This window comes from Aquarana catesbeiana, linkage group LG02 (genome assembly GCF_042186555.1).
Source record: "Aquarana catesbeiana isolate 2022-GZ linkage group LG02, ASM4218655v1, whole genome shotgun sequence".
NCBI classification, from domain to species: Eukaryota; Metazoa; Chordata; class Amphibia; order Anura; family Ranidae; genus Aquarana; species Aquarana catesbeiana.
This window is the reverse complement of record NC_133325.1, coordinates 194,819,941-194,840,806: the sequence shown is the minus strand read 5'-3', so window position 1 is coordinate 194,840,806 and position 20,866 is coordinate 194,819,941. Positions and strand designations below refer to the sequence as shown.

Genomic DNA, 20,866 nt, shown 5'->3' with positions numbered 1-20,866 from the left:
TATTAAAAAAAAAAATATTGCCCTTACAACAACTTTGAGTTTTAAAGGGATCGTAAACCCTTGTGTATTTTCACCTTAATGCATCCTATGCATTAAGGTGAAGAACTTCTGACACTGACCGGCCCGCCAGCCCCCCCCCCCCCATTTTACTCACCTGAGCCCGTTCATTCCCCCGGCGGTGACACGCTCACCTGCTCTGCCTGGGATTCTCAGCTCGTGATTGGATAGATTGACAGCAGCACAGCCATTGGCTCCTGCTGTTGTCAATCAAATCAAGCGAGCACCAGGGGGGTGGGGCCAAGCCCGGCATTCTGTGTCTATGCACGCAAATGCTGGACTCGGAAGTGCGCCCGCAAAGTAACCCCCAGGGAGAGCGCTTCTCCCAAGTGGTTTAGCGATGCGAGGAGGAGCTGCGAGCGCCGCCAGGGGATCCCAGAAGATGGGGTTTGGGGCAACACTGTGCAAAACTAACTGCACAGTGGAGGTAAGTATGATATGTTTGTTTAGAAAAAAAAAAAAAAAAACACGAAGGTTTACAATCACTTTAACTTTTCTGATTTTAATAATTGCGCTGACCAGTAACTCAGGAAGTATTAAAGGCATTGGGTCACTATAACCGCATATTTGTTTCTTCTGCAGAAAGAAATCAGCAGTGGCAGTCAAAATATTTCTCTTAATGAGCTAAGTTAGCCTCATAGAGAATGCACTTTGACCCCTTTCACACTGAGCCGCCCCGGGTGTCAGCGGTAAAGCAGCGCTATTTTTGGTGCCGCTTTACCAGCATTTTAGTGGCTATTTGCCCGCTATGCTAGCAGGCGGTTTTAACCCCCCACTAGCGCGCGAAAAGGGGTTAAATCCACCCGCAAAACGCCGCTGTAGCGGCGCTTTGCCGTCGGTATCACAGCGCTGTCCCATTGTTTTCAATGGGCAGGAGCGGTGGAGAAGCGGTGTATTCACCGCTCCTACACCGCTGCAAAGAAGCTGCTGGCAGGACTTTTTGTGACGCCCTGCCTTTGCAGCGTCTGGCTTTCACACTGGGTTTGCAGCTGAGGCTTTTTTCAGGCACTTTACAGGCGCTATTTTTAACGCTGTAGCGCCTGAAAAACGCTTCAGTGTGAAAGGGGTCTTTCAGTTGAGACTGAAATTAAAATTTGCATTGAGAGAAGGGACAGTAAAACACACTCGTTGTGCACTACTACTCAACATAGCCTTCATATGAGACAAGCAAAAAGGGCTGTTTCTGTGTACATATATATTTACAAACTATAAAACTTTAGAACCTGAAAGGGTATGTCAAGGTGAAACAAAGAAAAAAAGACATATGGAGTGCATCTCAGCAATGCATGCATATTTCCCGTGTTGTATCACTTAAAGATACTGCAAATACAGAAAAATACCTGTCGATCTGCCAGAATTTCTGAACCTCTCCCAATCTCAGATCTCTACAGCTTAACAGCTGTAGTTCAAGATGAGAACTAGGAGGGCCCTTTGAGATGACACAGGAGGTGTACAGTTTCATACAGGAGGGCTTTGTACAGCAAGCCCCCTAATGGTCTCCCCAGAATACCTTTTTTACTGTTCTGACCTGAGTCTGGCTTTCACCTAGCAGAAGGTTCTTACATAGCAGAGAGCGTAAAAGAGAGAGACAGAAAGCACTTGAGGCTCTATCAGTTCACATATGAAAAAACCTGTGCATTGCTGAATATGGTAAAATGTGGGCTGGAGGCTTTATCCCATACAAAACTCTACAAAGCTTCTGGGCTCCAGGACCTAGACTGGAACCTATTAGGATCTGAAAAAAGTTTGTTTTTTTCTACATCAGTCATGAACTCTGTAGCCCCTTAGCTTGGGCTGGTGAGAAACCTAGATGACACATATACACTGCACACAACCTTACTAGCCCGCACCTCACAATAAGTATATGTATGTGTGTGTGTGTGTGTGTGTGTGTGTGTGTGTGTACATATATATACAAACTTTTCTTTCACTCATGGTTAGTGTTTGGCTGAAGCCAAACACTGTGTTTACTCTTTTTAAATCATAATGGCAACAGAACCTACCCAAATGACCCTGATTACATACCCTGGTGATTTTGGCCTGATAACATGCACACAAGTTGACACAACGGGGTTTAAATGACTATTAAAGGTAACCATCTTCACCTGTGATCTGTTTGCTTGTAATTAGTGTGCGTGTGTATAAAAGGTCAATGAGTTTCTGGACTCCTGACAGACCCTTCCATCTTTCATCCAGTGCTGCACTGATGTTTCTGGATTCAGAGTCATGGGGAAAGCAAAAGAATTGTCAAAGAACCTGTGGGAAAAGCTGGTTGAACTGTAAAACAGGAAAGGGATATAAAAAGATATCCAGGGAATTGAGAATGCCAATCAGCAGTGTTCAAACTCTAATCAAGATGTGGAAAATGAGAGGTTCTGTTGAAACCAAACCACGGTCAGGTAGACACACTAAATTTTCAGCCACAACTGCCAGGAAAATTGTTCCGGATGCAAATAAAAACCCACAAATAGCTTCAAGCGAAATACAGGACTCTGAAAACATGTGGTGTGGCTGTTTCAAGATGCACAATAAGGAGGCATTTAAAGAAAGATGGGCTGCATGGTCGAGTCGCCAGAAGAAAGCCATTACTATCTAAATGCCACAAAATATCCCACTTACAATATGCCAAACAGCAAAGAGACAAGCCTCAAACCTTCTGGCACAAAGTTATTTGGAATGATGAGACCAAAATTGAGCTTTTTGGCCACAACCATAAACACTTCATTTGGAGAGGAGTCAACAAGGCCTATGATGAAAGTTACACCATTCCTACTGTGAAACACGGAGGTGGATTGCTGATGTTTTGGGGATTTGTGAGCTACAAAGGCACAGGAAATTTGATCAAAATGGATGACAAGATGAATGCAGTATGTTATCAAGAAATACTGGAGGAACATTTGCATTCATCAGCCAGGAAGCTGCACATGGGACCTACTTGGACTTTCCAACATGACAATGATCCAAAACACAAGGCCACGTCGACCTGTCATTGACTACAGCGGAATAAAGTGAAGGTTCTGGAGTGGCCATCTCAGTCTCCTGACCTAAATATCATTGAGCCACTATGGGGAGATCTCAAACATGCAGTTCATGCAAGACAGCCCAAGAATTTTTAGGAAATTGAGGCTTTTTGCAAAGAGAAATGGGCAGCTTTACCATCTGAGAAGATAAAAAGCCTCATCCACAAATATCACAAAAGACTTCAAGCTGTCATTGATGTTAAAGGGGGCAATACAAGGTATTAACAACTGGGTTATGTAAACTTTTGGTCAGGGTCATTTGGGTAGTTCCTGTTATGATTATGATTTAAAAAGAGTAAACAAAGTTAATTGATAATAAATGGCTTCAGCCAAACACTAACCATGAGTGAAACAAAAGTTTTTGTGTTATCATTCATATTCTCTGAAAAATGTCCAAGAAATCATAAATTCTGCCAGGGTATGTAAACTTATGAGCACAACTGTATATATATCAGGGACGTGCAGTCGGGGGAGGCAGGTGAGGCAGAGCCATGAGCATAAAAAAAATAAAATAAAATAAATTTAAAAAATACAAACAAAAAGAAACAAATGATTGATTTCAAGGGTTGTAGCTCGGCAACCAGTTTATGGTTTCCGGAGATACGGGGTTCCTTACGCAGCCTGTAAGAAGCTAAATACAGAGCAGGCAGTTTAAATACAAGCTGGCACACTCTGCAGAAGACTGAGAGGATGAGCTCACAGTGCCTCTCCTTACTTCTTGTCAGAGGCACTGAGCTCAATGGACAGCTTGGAGTTTTCGACCAATGGTAAAGTACCATTGGCCCAAGCTGTCCAATAAAAATACTGCAGTGGAGGCACGCCTCTCACTGCAGTGTCATAGAAGGGGGCATGTGTCTATAAGACAAATGCTCCCTTCCAGCCCAGCCCTCTTAACTAGAAAGTAAAAACATGTGTTTATGTGTATAGGATTTATCCATAATCCCATGTTTTTCCCACACAGTTAAGAGGGAGGATGAGAATCTGCTGCTGCTGAAAAGGTACAAGCTAAATCATATTTTATTATGCTATATATTATAAGATAATAATTGATCTATTTACCGTGAAATTACTGGTTTGAAGTTATAACTTCAAACTTCGGTAATTTGTCTGTTAAGCCACCTGCTTGAGTACAATTTTTGAAAATATAGTAAATTACCTTAAAAATAATATTTAATAATTATTTGTATATTACATACTTATGGTAATTAACCCTTTGCCACCCAGGCCAATTCGGACACTTCTCTCCTACATATAAAAATCATAATTTTTTTCCTAGAAAATTAATCAGAACCCCCAAACATTATATATACAGTATCTCACAAAAGTGGGTACACCCCACACATTTTTGTAAATATTCAAATATTCTATTATATCTATTATATTATATGACAACACTGATGAAATTACACTTTGTTTTAATGTAAAGTAGTGAGTGTACAGCTTGTATAACAGTGTAAATTTGCTGTCCCCTCAAAATAACTCAACACACAGCCATTAATGTCTAAACCACTGGCAACAAAAGTGAGTACACCCCTAAGTGAAAATGCCCAAATTGGGCCCAAAGTGTCAATGTTTTGTGTGGCCACCATTATTTTCCAGCACTGCCTTAACCCTCTTGGCCATGGTGTTCACCAGAGCTTCACAGGTTGCCATTGGAGTCCTCTTCCACTCCTCCATGATGACATCACGGAGCTGGTGGATGTTAGAGACCTTGCGTTCCTCCACCTTCCATTTGAGGATGCCCCACAAATGCCTAATAGGATTTAGGTCTGGAGACATGCTTGGCCAGTCCATCACCTTTACCCTCAGCTTCTTTAGCAAGGCAGTGATCATCTTGTAGGTGTGTTTGGGGTCGTTATGTTGGAATACTGCCCTGCGGCCCAGTCTCCGAAGGGAAGGGATCATGCTCTGTTTCAGTTTTTCACAGTACATGTTGGCATTCATGGTTCCCTCAATGAACTGTAGCTCCCCAGTGCTGGCAGCACTCATGCAGCCCCAGACCATAACACTCCCACCGCCATGCTTGAGTGGTTACCACCACACACGCTTGACACCATCTGAACCAAATACGTTTATCATGGTCTCATCAGACCACAGGACATGGTTCCAGTATTCCATGTCCTTAGTCTGCTTGTCTTCAGCAAACTGTTTGCCGGCTTTGTACATCATCTTTAGAAGAGGCTTTCTTCTGGGATGACAGCCATGCAGACCAATTTGATGCAATGTGCGGCATATGGTCTGAGCACTGACAGGCTGACCCCCCCCACCCCTTCAACCTCTGCAGCAATGCTGGCAGCACTCATAAGTCTATTTCCCAAAGACAACCTCTGGATATGACGCTAAGCATGTCTACTCAACTTCTTTGGTCAACCATGGCACGGTCTGTTCTGAGTGGAACCTGTACTGTTAAACTGCTGTATGGTCTTGGCCACCATGCTGCAGCTTAGTTTCAGGGTCTCTGCAATCTTCTTATAGCCTAGGCCATCTTTATGTAGAGCAACAATTCTTTTTTTCAGATCCTCAGAGAGTTCTTTTCCATGAGGTGCCATGTTGAACTTCCAGTGACCAGTCTGAGAGCGATAACACTAAATTTAACACACCTGCTCCCCATTCACATCTGAGACCTTGTAACACTATTGAGTCACATGACATCGGGGAGTGAAAATGGCTAATTGGGCCCAATTTGGACATTTTTCACTTAGGGGTGTACTCACTTTTGTTTCCAGTGGTTTAGACATTAATGGCTGTGTGTTGAGTTATTTTGAGGAAACACCAAATTTACACTGTTTATACAAGCTGTACACTCACTACTTTACATTGTAGCAAAGTGTAATTTATTCAGTGTTGTCACATGAAACGATATAATAAAATATTTACAAAAAATGTGAGGGGTGTACTCACTTTTGTGAGATACTGTGTGTGTGTATATATATATATATATATATATATATATATATATATATATATATATAATAAACTTTTCTGTTACACGGTATCTGTGCAGCGATTTTTCAAACACATTTTTTTTGGAAAGAAACTGTTTCATAAATAAAAACAAAAAAGTTAGCCGGATTTTTTTTTTTTGTAAACTATCAAAGATGATGTTACACTGAGTGAATAGATATCCAACATGTCACGCTTTAAAATTGTGCACACTTGTGGAATGGCGCCCAACTTCAGTACTTAAAAATCTCCATAGGCGACGCTTTAAACACTTTTACAGGTTACATGTTTAGAGTAAAGCCTCCTACACATGGTGCGAAAATCAGAAGGGGATTGTCGTTTGACAGGCTGTTGTCCGAAATTCTTACCGTTAGTAAGCTCCTTTAGACCATTGTTTTCCAATTTTCGGACAACAAATGTTGGATGACAGGCTAGTAAATTTTTCGGATGATCAGTACACAAATCTGTCACAAAAGTGGAATGTACAAACACGCATGATTGGAACCAAGGAACGACTGGAAAGAGTTTGGTCTTGTAAACTACCGTTCGTAATCTAGAATTAACATTCGTGATGTGGCAATTGATGAAATGTCAAAATTCTCATCTTCTTTAATGGGATAATAATAAAGCTGCTTTGCATGTAGTTATGCCAAACGTATTTTAAAAGGCATTTGTTTTGTACGATCTGAAAATCGCGAATCAACGCTCACCAAACTTCTACTAACACAAAATTAGCAGAAGGGGCCCAAAGGGTGGCGCTTGAGAAATGAACTTTCTCTTTATACTCTCATAGTATGTCACTACGTTCGTGTTTGTCAAACGACAATTTGCGTAGACAGCCAATTTGCGTTGGTATGCAAGACAACATCCTGGCACACGCCCTTTTGACAAAAATTAGAAGCTCGGTCGTCCAACAATCGTACCGTGTGTACGAGGCTTTACAGAGGAGGTCTAGTGCTAGAATTATTTATCTCGCTCTAACGTTCACGGCGTATGTAACCTGTGTGTATCTGGCTGTTATACTAGCCAGTGCCTCACCAGCCATTGACCTCACCGCATGGCCCTGATATATACTGTATATATACACACACTGTGCAGACACTCAGGGCAGTGTTTTGCAAACAAATCTTTACCATAAAAAGGGCTTTTATTCAGCACAACAAATATACAGCTTTCTTTTGACTCCAGATTTCACCCTTTGTGGAGAAAATATTCTCTTTTCCCTGTCCTTGTCAGCACTGGCTAGCCCAGTCTTCGCAAGTCTGCATTGAGTCAGCCACTGATCCTTCCACAATGCACATGTTTTTTTACTTTACTATTGCCTTTTGTATGCAAAATATTTTAACATTTATTGTTAACATAGTCCAACTACCTGTTTAGTAGTTTGATTCAAGAAGGCGGCTACCAGCACAGGATACCGTATATATTTTCCAAGTGCAGTAAATCCTAAACAGTAAGCACAGAGAAAAGTGCTCAGAAGATCTGAAGTGAGGAATTCTGTGAAGTCATTGGCAGCAATGACAACCCCTGTATATTTGCCACTGCAGGTTTCCATTAAACATATACATGTAACGTGCAGCATATGTTAAAACCTCATTTGGCACAGTTACAGCCATTTAGTGGTTAGGAATTTGGTGCTGTGTATTTGTTGGAATCCTCGCATAACAGAGTTCTGTTTCTCAGCTTTTTTTTTAGGCATTCGTTTTCCTCCCACACAGCCATTTTTCCCTATACACAGATATCTGGCTGTGAGCGGCCTCTTTACACAGCTCACACTTGGACGTTGTTCAGCTGCACTTCTGAAAACACAAAGGATCACTAAGAAATGTGCAGCTCTTTTTAAATGCCTCTGTGAATCACTTAAGAAAATTATAGCTTGGCTCTACTGAACTTTGTTTTTTTTTTTCTTTTTCAGTCGAAATCAGCTCTCTTCGTTGCCAGCCTGCATATGTGGTCTTCCTCTTAAAGTCTTAATTGCAAGTAATAATAAGATTGGGTTTCTGCCAGAGGAAATAGGTCAACTGCAGCAGTTAATGGAGCTGGTATGTCACTAAATGTAATATTTTCTATTTCTCACTTTCATATTTAGGGGTGTTGTAACCCCAGGCTAATGTGTGGCATGTAAGGTAAGCCAAATTTATCAGTCCCTCTGGGGGAAAACTTGAACTTTAACTAATGAATTGAAAATTGGTACTTTCTTTTGAAAGAAAACAGACGTCTGGCAGGGAATTAGATGAGAGACCTTTTGGAAAATCACTTAGTGAAAGAGATTCATGGAGGAATGAAAAGGCTGATGTGACAGTGCAGGGGTTCTTTTGGAAATGACTATAATGATCAATGCTCTAAAGGGAGATTAGCAAAATTGAAACAGTGGCACCTTGCAATCATGTAGGAGGCTACCAACTGTGCCAGGTGCACTTGGTCAGTCCTGCTGATAACATGGGGCACATCATGACAAGACTTCTAATTTAAGAAGTCATAGCAACCTGTTTTGTAAACTAAACTAGGAGAAAATTTGTAATCTAGCACTCTGGGCACACAAGGACAGGTTTGTGTGTGTGTGTATATGTATGTATGTATGTATGTATGTGTGTATATATATATCTATCTATTTATATATATAAAATCATAAAAGTGAGTACACCGCTCACATTTTTGAAAGTTTTATATTATATCTTTACATGTGACAACACTGAAGAAATTACACTTTGCTACAATATAACACACAGCCATTAATGTCTAAACCGCTGGCAACAAAAGTGAGTACACCCCTTAGTGAAAATGGCCAAATTGGGCACAATTAGCCATTTTCCCTCCCCGGTGTCACGTGACTCATTAGTGATACAAGGTCTCAGGTGTGAATGGGGAGCAGGTGTGTTAAATTTGGTGTTATCGCTCTCACTCTCTCATACTGGTCACTAGAAGTTCAACATGGCACCTCATGACAAAGAACTCTCTAAGGATCTGAAAAAAAGGTTGCCAAGACCCTGAGACTGAGCTGCAGCATGGTGGCCAAGACCCTACAGTGGTTTAGCAGGACAGGTTCCACTCAGAAGGTGTAGGATCGCAAGGTCTCCAACATCATTCAGCTCCGTGATGTTGTCATGGAGGAGTGGAAGAGGACTCCAGTGGAAACCTGTGAAGCTGGATTGAGACTTTGGGCCCAATTTGGACATTTTCACTTAGGGGTGTACTCACTTTTGTTGCCAGCAGTTTAGACATTAATGGCTGTGTGTTGAGTTATTTTGAGGGGACAGCAAATTTACACTGTTAAACAAGATGTACACTCACTACTTTACATTGTAGTAAAGTGTCATTTCTTCAGTGTTGTCACATGAAAAGATATAATAAAATATTTACAAAAATGTAAGGGGTGTACTCACTTTTGTGAGATACTGTGTGTGTATGTATATAGATATATCTATCTATATCTATCTATCTATCTATCTATCTATCTATCTATCTATCTATCTATCTATCTATCTATCTATCTATCTATCTATCTATCTATCTATCTATCTATCTATAATAAAATAGTAAAATAAAAATAGGCATCATGTTCGGGTTGAGTAAGGAAGTGTCAAGCTGCATTTTAAAGCCCCCAAAATTTCTGTTGCTGTGAACTAGCGATGAATAGCAGAAAAATTAAGTTATTCAAAATAGGGACATGTTCCACTTCTCCCGCTAGTCAGGATAAGGCAGTTTACACAGGCTGCCAACAAGCATGAATTGCTGGGCTTTCTTATTAGAAAGCCAGGCATGCTCTGCAGACTGAATACTATGGTTGCACACCATATTCGCTTTTATTTGTAAGACAATGTTTGCACAAAAAAGCAATATAAAACATTGGTTCAACAAGAAAAAAATTAAGTTGATTAAAAAGGTTCAATTTTACCAAAACTCATTTTCCACTTACGTCTTTTTTATATTACTGTAGGCATCAGGCAGCACCATTGCTGTTCTTATAGCCATTTGATGGACTGGCCGTTCAGTTGAGAGCACAAGCAACTGTGGCAGTCATCATTCACATCGTGCCTGTTTTAGGAAATGGTTAAATCAGTGTGTTTACTTCCTCTTTGAATGAATCTGCTCCACTTATTCTGACTGCTGACTGGCAATGACAGTTGTAAAAGTGATTTCTGAATTATAGCTATCTTCTCTTCAGTTGTGTGCTCTTCTCCTGATGGCACATTACACTTGCCTACAATGTCAGTATTATTCAGTAAAAAGATAACAATAGATACAGTACTGTGGAAAAGTTTTAGAGAGCTGTGAAAAAATGTTGTAAATTAGGAAAGCTTACAGACTAGATGTGTTAATAGTTTATTTATATCAATTATCAAAATTAGTAAAAAAATTATTGAACAAAAGCGAAATACAAATCAACACTCGGCCGTTATCACGAGCAGCAGTTTCTCCCGTCCCACCAGGAGACTTGAGTGACCAGCTAACACGTCCACCGACTGGCCTGAGTCACGAACAAAACTGGAATCGCTAACAAAGCTGGAATCTGCTTTGATCGGGTCTCCAATGTACTAACCCGGAAGAGACGTCACTTCTGGTTTACTCAGCAGCCAACGGCGCCAACTTTAAAAAATCCAAGGTATGCAAGATTGCAGATTTTGGTGTTTTGAATACTTTGAAGTGTAGAGGAAGGGTTTGGGGTCTTTTAGACCTCAGATCCCTCCATAAAGAGTACCTGTCACTGCCTATTACTGTCACAAGGTTACATTCCTTGTGACACCAATAAAAGTGATCAGAATTTTTTTTTGAAAGGAACAGTGTAAAAATAATAAAAAAATATTAAAAAAAAAAAAAAATTTATAATACGTTTTTTTTTTTTTTTTTTTTAAAGCGTCCCATCCACGCGTGCTCGTGCACCAAAGAAAACACATATGTAAGTCGCGCCCACAAATGTAGGCAGTGTTCAAATCACACATGTGTGGTATCACCACGATCGAGAGCAATATTTCTAGCAAAAGACCTCCTCTGTAACTCTAACCAGGTAACCAGTAAAAAATTTTGAAAATGCCGCCTATTAAGATTTTTAAGTACCGTAGTTTGTCGCCATTCCACGAGTGCATGCAATTTTAAAGCGTAACATGTTAGGTATCTATTTACTCAGTGTAACATCCTCTTTCACAATATATGAAAAATTGGGTTAACGTTACGATTTTGTTTCTTAAATTCAGTGTATTTTTCCCCAAAATACTGCATTTGAAAGACCGCTGCGCAAATACCGTGTGACATAAAATATTGCAACAACCTCCATGTATTCTCTAGATTTTTTGCTAAAAAATTATATATAATATTTGGGGGTTCTAAGTACTGTAATTTTCTAGCAAAAAATATTGATTTTAACTTAAACAAGTGTCAAAATTAGACTTGGTCTTGAACTGGCTAACGAAATAAAAAAATCAGTAATATTTGCCCAATTTTTTGTATAATGTGAAAGATGATATTACGCCGAGTAAATAGATACCTAACATGTCATGCTTTAAAATTACGCACACTCGTGGAATGGCAACAAATGACAGTACCTAAAAACCTCCATAGTCAACGCTTTAAAAAATTTGAACGGTTACTCATTTAGAGCTACAGAGGAGGTCTTTTGCTAGAATTATTGTTCTCGCTCTAACGATTGTGGCGATACCTCAAATGTGTGGTTTGACTTTGAACACTGTTTACATTTGCGGGCACGACTTGCGCATCTGAGCATGAGCATGGAGGGATGGGGTGCTTTAAATGCTTTTTTTTGTTTTGTTTTTTACACTTTCCCTTGTGACAGTAATAGGCAGTGACAGGTACTCTTTTTATGGAGGGATTTGGGGTCTGTAAGACCCCAAACCCCTCCTCTGCACTTCAAAGTTTTCAATATGTCAAGATTGCCGTTTTTGAATACTTTTGATTTTTGAAAACTGGCACTATTGGCTCCCAATTAAACTGTAAGTGATGTAATTCTGGCAAGTGGTTATGTGCGTTCAGGTGCATTTTTAATGTGTTCCAGTACACTTCAGTGCAGAAAAAAATGCAGCATGTTCTACTTTTTTGCTCGAATTGGAACACTCTGGAAATGACCACACTGGTGTGAACTATGCCATTAAAAACCATTTAACCTACTTTCCATGGGTTTTTAATGCAGAAAACAAAGTGCACTGGACTGCATGTGGCATGTGCTATGAACTGGCCCTGACAACACTGTGTAATGCAGTTGGCTCTAAAAGGCTTAGACATTGACTCTCTGTGTCTCAGAATGAGTTTTAGGCCTCAATAACATTGTCATGAATAAAACGCAGTTACATATTTTTTTTTTTTTACAGATCTGAGCACAGCTTTATTGTTTTCAATGGAAACATTTACACAGGTGTGTAAACATGCACTGTGTTCAAATCCGTAACCATAAGTCTGCATCTGAGGACACAAATATACACCTACTGTATACCATTGAGAAAAAGAACATGACCATTTTTATGTCAAGAGACAGGAAAAGGGGTTCAAACTCATAACCAGGTGGTACAGGGGCTCCTCCATTCTCCACCAGTTTGACTGTATGGTTCCAGACACTTGCTGGCGTTACCATGCCTTTAAAGGCACTATGCTCCACATCTGCTGGGAATGCGGCCAACATCCAGTTATTTTGGTTGCAAATCCTCAATCTTTGTTGTAAGCTTATGGCGACTCATATATTTCACGTTCCTATATATTAGCACTCCTCTACATGATTCCTGGACCCATTAAATCCACAAAAAAAGATGTCCTGGGACACATTCTAGCGGCATCCAGGATGGTCATACCCCAACATAGGAAAATGACCATCACACCTCCCCTTGTGGAATGGGCGAACAAACTTGACTCCAGTCGGAACCTCGAATTTCGGCTGTCACAGGAAAATGATAGGAAATAACAGCTTAAAAAAAGTGGACTTTATGGTTTCTGTTTCGTTTTTCATTGGCGTTTCAAGATTGGATCAAGGAGATATTTTTACAGAATCCAGTAAGCCATGATGGAGTGACTACAGCCCCGCCTCCCCTCAAATCTTCATTTTCTTCATCTCTCTTTTCCTACTTCCCTTCTCAATTGGTTCTTTTTCCTCCACCTTTTTTGCCACTTTGGGACACGAGCCTCATTTGTTCAGTTTCATCCTCCTTACTAACAAACAAACCTGTCAGCTGAACTGTATCGCCTATTACTTGGTCTCCTGAGGATGGTAACACCCGATAAGCATGACAGAGCCAATATCTTCATCAGGTGCCCACTGGATGATCTAAGATAGTAGTGCCCAACCCCTAATGCCCTTTGTCTTCTTAAATAGGAGCTATGTGTTTCTATAGGACCTTCAGTGTATACGCTTTAACACTATTGGTAGAATTGATTCCTTATACCTCTGTAATCCTTCTATCCTTTTGTACTTGTTTTTTCTTTGTATGCAAAATTCTGATTAAATTGGACTGAACTGAAAAACAGATCTATTTACTTATCATTTATGCAGGAACGTTTGTTCCTTGCCTAATCGGTAACATTTTTATGTAGCCTTACTGTGCGGGTTATATCTATACAAATTCAAATGTTTATGGAAATTAATGATAAACAATTTTTAAGTTTTGGCTGGAGTTGGTTTTAATGATTTTTAATGCATGTATAACAGAAATACTTGGTGTTATGTGTATATCTAGTTTAGCTTTAAGGCCCCGTTCACACCTATGCGAATTAGATGCGGCTTACATAGCATCCAATTCGCAGGACATTTTAAAATGCATTCGTTTGAATGCATCTGGTTCACATATGTGCGTTGCATTCCCACTGCGCATTGCCCAAAAAAGTGTGCATTTTCTGGGCATTGCGGTGTGAATTACAAGCACATTATCTTCTATGGGAATGCATCTGATTCGCAGATGTATTCCGTTCTGAACACAAATTATCTCCTTCTTTTCACTACACCTCCCCCCTCTCCCTGCTCACTGATCCGCAGCTACAATGGAGTGGAACCGCTGAACAGCTGTTTTTTCTCTTCGCAGAGAAAACGGAGCTGGAATTCGCACCACACATGTGTGAACCCAGCCTAAAAATAATAACGCTTTATTAAATACGGTGGAATGACCTCTGTACCCTGGGAAAGCATTACAGTTCGCTATAGTGACAAGATAAAGAATTCCAATATGGTGTAACTGGGGGGTAGAACAGACTCTTGTTATTTCTGGGGACAAAGTAATATGATTTCCCCAGACTCTAAATAGCATATTATTAATATTAGGCCATTTTTTATTTCGCTTGGGAGAGCCAGAGGCATAATCAGCACAAACATAGGTTAAATCATACTATAGGCAGCATATGGCCAGAGCCCTATACAGCAGATGTGTCTTCTAGCCTCAACATGCATTTGTGATATTTGAACCTTACAAATGAACTTCTGATTGCATATTATGTTACTTAGCTGTACTTTTCCCTAATAGTCATTAGTAGTTGAACAATTAAGCATATTGTATTACAGTATGACAGTTTTCTCATAAAGCAAAGAAGGTACTTCAGAACTTAGCTGTGTTATATCACATCTCATATCGCATGGACTGTATGGCTACACAGCCTTACAATTAATCACAAATACAGCAGGCAATGACCGAACTTCTATGTTTAAAAAAACATGCTCTATATAAAGAAATACATTTTATGTTTATATACTCATATACCACATGCATTATCTTGTCAGCATGGCATCCCTCTCTTACAGGCATGTAATGTATAAAAACACTTTTGTATGGTTAATCTGCACTAAAACTGGCAATTTTTACTGCCATTGGACAGTATTTAAGTAATCATGTACTTGGAGAAATATGGAGGCTCCTGTTGCTTACCTCTTCTAAAATACTAGTGTAATACTAATTCATTGGCATCCATACTTTCAAAGTAATAAAAATCGCCGTTTAGGCATTTAGTATCAGTATTGGTAGCCTACTCATTTCTCTTAGTACAGGTTTCTTTTAATTAAAGGGAATAACCATAATAAAATGCATAGAGTATATAGGCCAAAGTTGGGCTATTGAAACATAGAAATTTTTTTTCTCCATTTTGTCCATTAGTTTTATTTTATTACTCTTTAATTGAAAATCTTTTGAAAATATTCTGAAAAAATGATGGTAGCCTAACAAAGGTGCCATGAATGGTCAACCGAAAAAAAAAAAAAAAAAGGCATTCTTCATTAAACTTCTCCATATATAATATTATGATAAAATATAATTAAAAAAGATATAGTACATTATAAATTACTGTGGTACCTTTTTAAAGCTGTAAGTTGATGTTTTTTAATCTTCTTGACTTTGCTATAGTCACACAACTGTAAAAAAAAAGAATATGGGAGGGAGTGATGATCTTATAAGCGCATGTGAAACTAAATGTATGGCATGTTATTTTATAGGACATCAGCTGCAATGAAATAACATCTTTGCCGCAGCAAATAGGCCTTTTGAAGTCACTGCGAGAATTAAATGTAAGAAGAAATTATTTAAAAGTTCTACCTCAAGGTCAGTGTCAAAGAAAGAGATGTGTCTTATTATATGTGCTTATATAGAATGAATTTATATAAATGGGAATGAGCAAATTTATAACTTGAAACATGTGGTGTAAGAAAATGACCATCAATATCCACAGGGTTACATTTTTAGGCTGGGCACATATTATTTACTGTGGCACCTAGGCTTTCTTTTAAAGCACCAGGCATAAAGTTTGACCAAGATGCTGAGATAAGGCTGTGTGTAGGGAATTGTAATGTTTAATCACTTATTACAGTGCTATCTGACTTATAAACTTAAAAACATTAAAAGATAATTAAGCTTTATATCACCACAGACTTCCTCACTGATTTGGTGATATGTAAAGCAAAAATAACGGAAGAGGAAATTGTGGTTAGTTTAATCCTCATGCTGTGTTTATTTGGTGCAGTTGTGCAATTTAATTTATATAATTGATGATGCCAATTATATTTTTCTTGAAAATGTCTTCATCCAGGGACCTCTGGTAGATTGCACAGCCAGGTCTGTGATCTTCTGCAGACTAAATTGTCCGAGCCTGTGAATGGATAAAGAGGGAACAGCAGTAGGCCAATTAAGTCATTATTCAACTCACTCTCTGCTCTTTTCTTCTGTCAGTGTAAGGGTTGGTGTACATGGTCATTTAAATTTTGCATGGAAAAGAAGAAAGGTAACAGCGCTCTCTGCAGGGACAACTCAATCCATACACCAGGTCCACTCACAGGTGCCGAGGCTCGATGTGTCCCAACACACTCCAATGCAACAGTAGTAAGAAGAGCCGGCAAAACTGTAATCCTTAAAGTGTTGTTTATTGGTACATCAGAGTGACAATAAAACAATAAACCTGCCGCTTTTCGGCAATAGCCTTAGTCATAGCTAGTTTGAAACAGATATGGCAAAATATATATATATATACTCACATACACATATGCAAACTCCATCTCTACATAATTGGCCTATCAGGTTAGTGTCACAGAAAATTAACATATTTAATTGATACCACCAATTGTCCAAGTGGTTAGTGACTACACCTATTTTTAGCCAGCATGAGAAGGGGGAGAGGAAAGAAAGGCTATATAAAAAGTTATTTTGTTGAGCCAAAAAGAAGTGTGTAGAAAAAATGCTACATGAGATATTAGGACCTTATTACTCCAAGGGAGAAATGTATTCCTTAGAAGAAGGTGAAAATGCAGATTCATGTTCAAGTAAAATACTTTGTGGTAGCAACACAATGTAAAGTCAAAATCAATGGCAGGATCAAAAAAAAAAAAAAAGATTCAATTTGTGGCAGGATCAAAAAAAGGGGGGATTCAATTTATGGCAGGATCAGAAATAGGGGGAATCAAATATATGGCAGGTTCAAAAAAGAGGGATTAAATTTATGGCAGGATAAAAAAAAAGGCTAATGGCAGGATTAATAAATGTTGCTTTTGATATGCATTTGTGAATATTTTTTAAAATGTATACAATGCAGAATTTACACAAATGTATATGTTTATTTGCATCAAACTATGCTTCCGTTTAGTGTTGCTTTTGCCATGCTTTGTGCTGGTTTTGATTCTTTGCTTTTATTCTATTGCATTATTATTGTTTATTCTCTTGTGTATAAATACAAGTCAAAATGAATGTTTCTCAAATGCATCCCAAGCTACTCTTAAATGCAATATTTTTTTACCTGAAAGCACAATGTTAGACTTGCTTCTGAGTCTGATGCTGTGTACAGTGCTGTGAAAAAGTATTTGCCCCTTCTTGATTTTTTTTATTTATTTATTTTTTCATATTTGTCACACTTAAATGATTCAGATCATCAGACATATTTTAATATTACACAAAGATAACCCCAGCAAATACAAAATGCAGTTTTAAAATAATGATTTAATTTAATAAAGGAAAAAAGCTGTCCAAACCTGCCTGGCCCTATGAGAAAAAGTAATTGCCCCCCTCTTGCTAAACCATATGAACCGTAAATTAACCACATTTTTTTGGAAGGCCGATTTTAAATTTCACTTGTCACACCCAAAAATGCATTCATGGGAGAGTTCCAAGGTGAAAGCTACTGCTGATCAAAAAGAACACAAAGGCTCATCTCGCATTTGCCAAAAAACATCTTGATTATCACCAAGACTTTTGGGAAAATATACTGTGGACTGATGAGACAAAAGTTGAACTTTTTGTAAGTCGTGCTGTTACAAAACTAACACAGCATTTCATTAAAAAAACATCATACAAACAGTGAAACATGGTGGTAGTAGGGTAATGTTCTGGGGCTGCTCTGCAGCTTCAGGACCTGGATGACTTTTCATAATTGATGGAACCATGAATTCTGCACTCTACCAGAAAATCCTGAAGGAGAATGTCCAGATATCAGTGCCAGAAACCATGAAATCAGACCAAGACAGAAGTACAGTTAAATCACACTTGTTTAATAATAAAAGTAAAAGGAACATACGTAGTCAAAACATAGCCAAAGTTCAGTAATGGGAAAGGATAGTCAGCCAAGCCAGAATTCAGGGATCAAAGTAGTGAAACAGCAAGCAGGATCCAGAGCCAGAAGGGATGTCAGCAAAGCCAGTCTTTAAACAGGAATGCAGGAGATGTTTCTTGTGATGTGGCCAAGGCGAAGGCAGAGCTCCTCTGGGCTGGACGGCTTAAGTAGGCGGGACTGACGAGCAGGATGTCAACAACAGCTGAGTAACTGTGGAGAGAGATGGGAGCTGTCAATTAGTCGACAGCTGAGCTCAGAGAAGGAAGGGCTGAGCCCAGCCTTGACAATCAGTTTGTGACCTCACTTGGGTTATGCAGCAGGACAATGATCTAGAACACACCAGCAAGTCCAGAATGGTTAAAAAACAAAACAAAATTAAGGTTTAGGAGTGGCTCAGTTAAATCTGATTGAGATGCTGTGGCATGACATTAAACCGGCCATTCATGCTGGAAAAACACTCCAATGTGGCTGAATTTAAATAATTCTGCAAAGAAGAGTGGGCCAAAATTCCTCCAGAGCGATGTGAAACCAGTTATTAGGTTTAGGGGGCAATTACTTTTTCACATAGGGCCAGGCAGGTTTGGACAGCTTTTTTCCCTTTAATAAATAAATCATCATTTAAAAACTGCATTTTGTATTTAGTCGGGTTATCTTTGTGTAAAATGTGTTTGAAGATCTGAATCATTTAAGTGTGACAAATATACAAAAAAATCAGGAAGGGGGCAAATACTTTAACACAGCACTGTATGGTAATCCTAAAGTTGACAACACTGTACAATGCAGTAGAGGGTATTTCATTACTGTGTTAGTTTGAATTCTGCTGTGCAGCACATGCAAATATAAAAATATGTTTAGGCACTCATGCTACTTACATTGTATATAAAATGCATTACAAGATTTACATTTTTATGATTTTAATGAATACTTAATGAATGAGTAAATGTTGGCGTTTTAGCTTTAATTAAATGTACTGTTCAAAAGTCTATGGTGAAATTGCATGAACTGATCACTTTAGCCATAGTACTTTACATTCTGGAAGAAACCTGATCAGGAACCCCTAGGTCTGAAGATTTTTAGACAATTGATCCAATACAGGCGTTTACAACCTAGGATATTTATTCTAGTAGTATTTGAAATCTGATATATAATATCTGACTCTACTAGCATAATGATGTCTGCTTACAAGTGTTCTAACCAAATATTCCTTTGTATTCACAGAAATTGTAGATCTTCCTTTGGTAAAATTAGATATTTCCTGCAATAAAGTGCTGATGTTGCCACTTTGTTTTAGAAAAATGGTGCAATTACAAGTATTAGTTTTGGAGAATAACCCACTACAATCTCCTCCTGCACAGGTCAGTTCCTCTCTTTCTTATATCTTTTAGATTTGGTTGCACTGATCTAAATTGTCCAAGCTAGCTCTTTGACGTAGTATACAGTAGTATACCGTAGTATACAAAGCTCTATGATGGTTTCCAAACACCAGTAGTATACAAGCTGAAGTAACCAATTGGTATCCAAAGTGTGCATTTACACATACTTTATGTTTCTGCTAATGTGGCCTCTAACTCCTAAAAGTTCACCTTTATTCGAAAAATGTGAAATACGGTACTGCAATTCACTTGTAGGACATGCCCTCCATCTGGCTGTATCGAGAATTGTCTGATGAATTGCACTCATACGTCTATTTCCCAAAGATAACCTCTGGATATGATGCTGAGCACGTGCATTCAACTTCTTTGATTGACCATGGCGTGGCCTGTTCTGAGTGGAACATGTCCTGTTAATCCGCTGTATGGTCTTGGCCACCGTGCTGCAGCTCAGCTTCAGGGTCTTGGCAATCTTCTTATAGCCTAGGTCATCTTTATGCAGAGCAAAAATTCTTTTTTTAGATCCTCAGCGAGTTCTTTGCCATGAGGTGCCATGTTGAACTTGCAATGACCAGAATGAGAGAGCGCAATAACTCCAAATTTAACACACCTGCTCCCCATTCACACCTGAGACCTTATAACACTAATGAGTCACATGACATCGGGGAGGAAAAATGGCTAATTGGGCCCAATTTGGACATTTTCACTTAGGGGTGTACTAACTTTTGTTTCCAGCGGTTTAGACATTAATGGCTGTGTTGAGTTATTTTGAGGGGACAGCAAATTTACACTGTCATACAAGCTGTACACTCACTATTTTACATTGTAGCAAAGTGTCATTTCTTCGCCTCCCTCCTGTGTTCTTTAAGCGTGTGATGCTATGTTACAGGACTTTGGTCCCATCGTCAGCCCCACATTAGGATGCAACTTCTTCATCTTGCTAAACACAGGGGAGTGGTGGGCCTCCCAGATGTGAAAGCCTACTACAGAGCAGCGCATCTCACTAGGCTGGTGGATTGGCATTGTCACGCAGAGGCAAAACACTCTGTGGCCATGGAGGTTGAAGACTCCAATGACACAGTCCAGAGCTAGCCATGGATCACTTCACCTTTACCGAAGACCCTCATTGTCCATCCTACCCTGGGCAGCACACTATCGGTAGCCAGGGACACCTTCCGACACTCCTCAGTGGCACCACTACCCTCCCCTATGGTGCCGATACTGGGCAACCCAGATTTTCCACCTGGCCTGCGGAACCCTCAGTTCCAGAGGTTGGTTGCCCTGATGGACGATTTTCCCCCTCTTCTGGGGTGGCTCCAGCTCAGTAACTTTCTTTGTTGGTGTCTGCGGCATATCTTGACAGCTTACGGAGCTGGAACACATTTGTCACCGGAGGAGAGCTGATTCGCCACAATCTTTCAATGATCTATGCCTCTTTGACTCGCCTGACGGAAAGGGTTTGTTCAACCC

At 39.4% G+C, this 20,866-nt stretch overlaps 1 protein-coding gene across 7 annotated transcripts in view; it reads left to right on the top strand.

Annotated features, from left to right (window-relative positions):
* Positions 1–20,866, top strand: part of LRCH1 (leucine rich repeats and calponin homology domain containing 1) — a 377,798-nt gene that overhangs the window by 166,757 nt on the left and 190,175 nt on the right. For all 7 annotated transcript variants that reach the window (XM_073614132.1, XM_073614135.1, XM_073614129.1 and 4 more), the window contains exons 3-5: positions 7,936–8,062; positions 15,430–15,535; positions 19,245–19,381. In XM_073614132.1, the coding sequence (XP_073470233.1) occupies positions 7,936–8,062; positions 15,430–15,535; positions 19,245–19,381 (370 nt within the window). The remainder of the gene's footprint in view (positions 1–7,935; positions 8,063–15,429; positions 15,536–19,244; positions 19,382–20,866) is intronic.